The sequence below is a fragment of the Hevea brasiliensis genome, chromosome 5, assembly GCF_030052815.1.
Source record: "Hevea brasiliensis isolate MT/VB/25A 57/8 chromosome 5, ASM3005281v1, whole genome shotgun sequence".
Lineage (NCBI taxonomy): Eukaryota > Viridiplantae > Streptophyta > Magnoliopsida > Malpighiales > Euphorbiaceae > Hevea > Hevea brasiliensis.
In genome coordinates this window covers 21,822,308-21,824,810 of record NC_079497.1, presented here as the reverse complement: position 1 = coordinate 21,824,810, position 2,503 = coordinate 21,822,308, and the positions used below count along the sequence as shown (strand labels likewise).

The window sequence follows — 2,503 nt, the reverse complement described above, 5'->3', positions numbered from 1 at the left end:
TAAAATGCTCTCATTGAAGTTCCATGGCTGCCAAAAATGGACCTCTCCCTTAACTCATCAAACTTCAAAAATCCTTCCACAATTCAACTACCCATAACATCCCTTCAAGGTTTAATGAAATAATAATAAAAAACACATACTTACCACTTTTGAAACTCTTCAAAACCTCACCAAAACTTGATCTTCTTGCTGCCTATCTACTGCACAAGTTGTGTAGAACAATTTTAGTGAAGGAATCAAGTGGAAAAATGGCTTGGATCATGGGAAATGGAAGCTTGGCCATGGACGGCCATGGAGGATTTTCTCAAGAAAATTTTCGGCTGGTTTTTTGGGAGGGTTGAAGAAGATGAAGTTTCTGTCCAAATGAAGGTGTAGTGGTCCATTTAAGTGGAGTAAGTGGAGCGCTAAGTAAGGGTTAAATATTTATTTATTCTAAAGTTCCAAATTCTCACTTTAAGCTCCTATCTTTTGCTATTTGAATTAGGTACCACCAATTTAATTTTTCATGACATTTTCCAAGTGCAATATCATTTATTTTTAATGGAAATTTAGGTCAAAAAACAACTCGGGGTGTCAAATGACCACAATGCCCCTATTCAGATTGCATTCCCGATTTTTTGGTAACACCGATTTTTGTCATTTTCCCGATTTTCCATTTTTCTTTGTACTAATTAATTAATTTTTCTTTGATATTTCTAATGATATTTATACTTCAATAGGTCTTTAATTATGTTTTAAAAATATTTTCTAGGGTTCCCCATGGTCCAGGGCTAGTCAACTGTCCACGCCGCAACTTCCCGGTGCGATCACCCATCGCTAAGGTTCTCGGCTCGTTTAACTTGGTTACATTCCATTGCTATTATTTTTTCTTTATTTTTCTTGTATTTTATTTTCTTGTATTTCATTATTCTATGTCTCCTCACTCATATCTACATGTAGTCCTAGGCATCCTAGCTGTCTGGACAACACTGGTCACAGGAACAGTAGAACGCACTACTAAACATAAGAGTGTTACAGATTCGATTAAGTATGTCTTTGAAACCCATTCATACCCGAGAGAATAGCAAAGTGGCAAGTCATACTCTCACAATATGACGTCTATATGATTAGGAAAGTGATAAAAGGAAGCGTGATAACAGACCTCCTAGTAAAAAATCCAATTGATGATTATGAGGTGCTAGATTTTGAATTCCTGGATGAGCATATCAATGTAATAAGTGAGGAAACTGAGGGACAAAATGATGTATGGAAGGTGCATTTTGATGGGGCAATTAACCTCTCTGGTAATGGGATTGGGGCAGTACCGGTATCCCCAGATAGGAAATATTTCCCGGTGGCAGTCAAGCTAAGATTCGAATGCACCAATAATGTCATAGAATATGAGCCCTGTATGAGCAGTTTACAAGCTGCTATTGAAATGAAAGTAAAGAAATTGGAAGTATATGGAGACTCAGCCCTGATAATCTACCAAGTAAAGGGAGAATGGCAAACCAAAGACCCAAAACTAGTCCCTTATCAGAAGTATCTCCTAGAATTGATCAAGAAGTTCAAAGAAATCTCCTTTACACATTTGGGTCATGATAAGAAGTATTTTGCTGATGTTTTGGCTACGCTAGTAGTTATGACTCAAATGGAGGAGAGGCAAGAAGTGTAGTTATTGTAGATAAAAGCTAGGGGTCAGCCTGCATACTACCTTATGATTCGAAGAGGAGATGAATGGTAAACCCTGGTATTACGACATTCAGCAATACATCAAAACTAGAGAGTATCCTCTAGGGGCAAGTAGAAATGAAAGGAGAATGATCAAGAGGTTAGCATTAGGGCATTTCCCCAGTGGTGAAATCCTACATAAAAGAAACTTCAATAGAGATATTGAGGTGTGTGGATGCAAATAAGGCTAAAAGGATTTTTTTGAAACCCATCAAGGGAATTGTGCCACCCATGCCAATGGACATATGATGGCTAGGCAGATGCCTCATATGCCCATGTCACTCAGAGTGCATTCGTAAAGTTTCTCAAGAATAACATTATCTATAGATATGGCCTCCCCAGGGAGATTATTACTGACAACGCTAAGAATTTGAATGGTTCAAATGTCAAGAAGCTGTGTGACCAGTATAAGATCTGTCACTTCAACTTTTTGCCCTATCAACCTCAAATGAATGGGGCTATAGAAGCTACCAATAAAAATCTCAAATGGATAATTGAAAAGATGACCATCACTTATAAAGGTGGCATGACATGCTTCCTTTCACCCTCTATGCATATCGAACTACAATAAAAATGTCGACTTGGGTAACTCCATATTCATTAGTGTAGAGCATGGAAGCAGTTTTACCAATTAAGATGGAGATTCCCTCTCTACAGATCTTAATAAAGGCATAGTTGGATAAAATTGAATAGGTCAAAACAAGACTCAATTAGCTCAATCTGATTGATGAGAAAAGATTAGCAACAATTTGTCATGGATAGCTATGCCAGGCTAGAATGGATAAGACATTTG

At 37.5% G+C, this 2,503-nt stretch overlaps 1 protein-coding gene across 1 annotated transcript; it reads left to right on the top strand.

Moving 5' to 3' along the window:
* Nucleotides 1-1,102: 1,102 nt before the first annotated feature.
* On the top strand, nucleotides 1,103-1,654 carry LOC110656628 (uncharacterized). Its single transcript, XM_021813497.2, has one exon. The coding sequence runs from the start codon at nucleotides 1,103-1,105 to the stop codon at nucleotides 1,652-1,654; it is 552 nt and encodes a 183-aa protein (XP_021669189.2).
* The last annotated feature ends 849 nt before the right edge of the window (nucleotides 1,655-2,503 follow it).

Excerpts from the sequence above, each read along its gene's own strand:
- LOC110656628 (XM_021813497.2), top strand. The coding sequence starts at position 1,103 with ATGATTAGGAAAGTGATAAAAGGAAGCGTGATAACAGACCTCCTAGTA.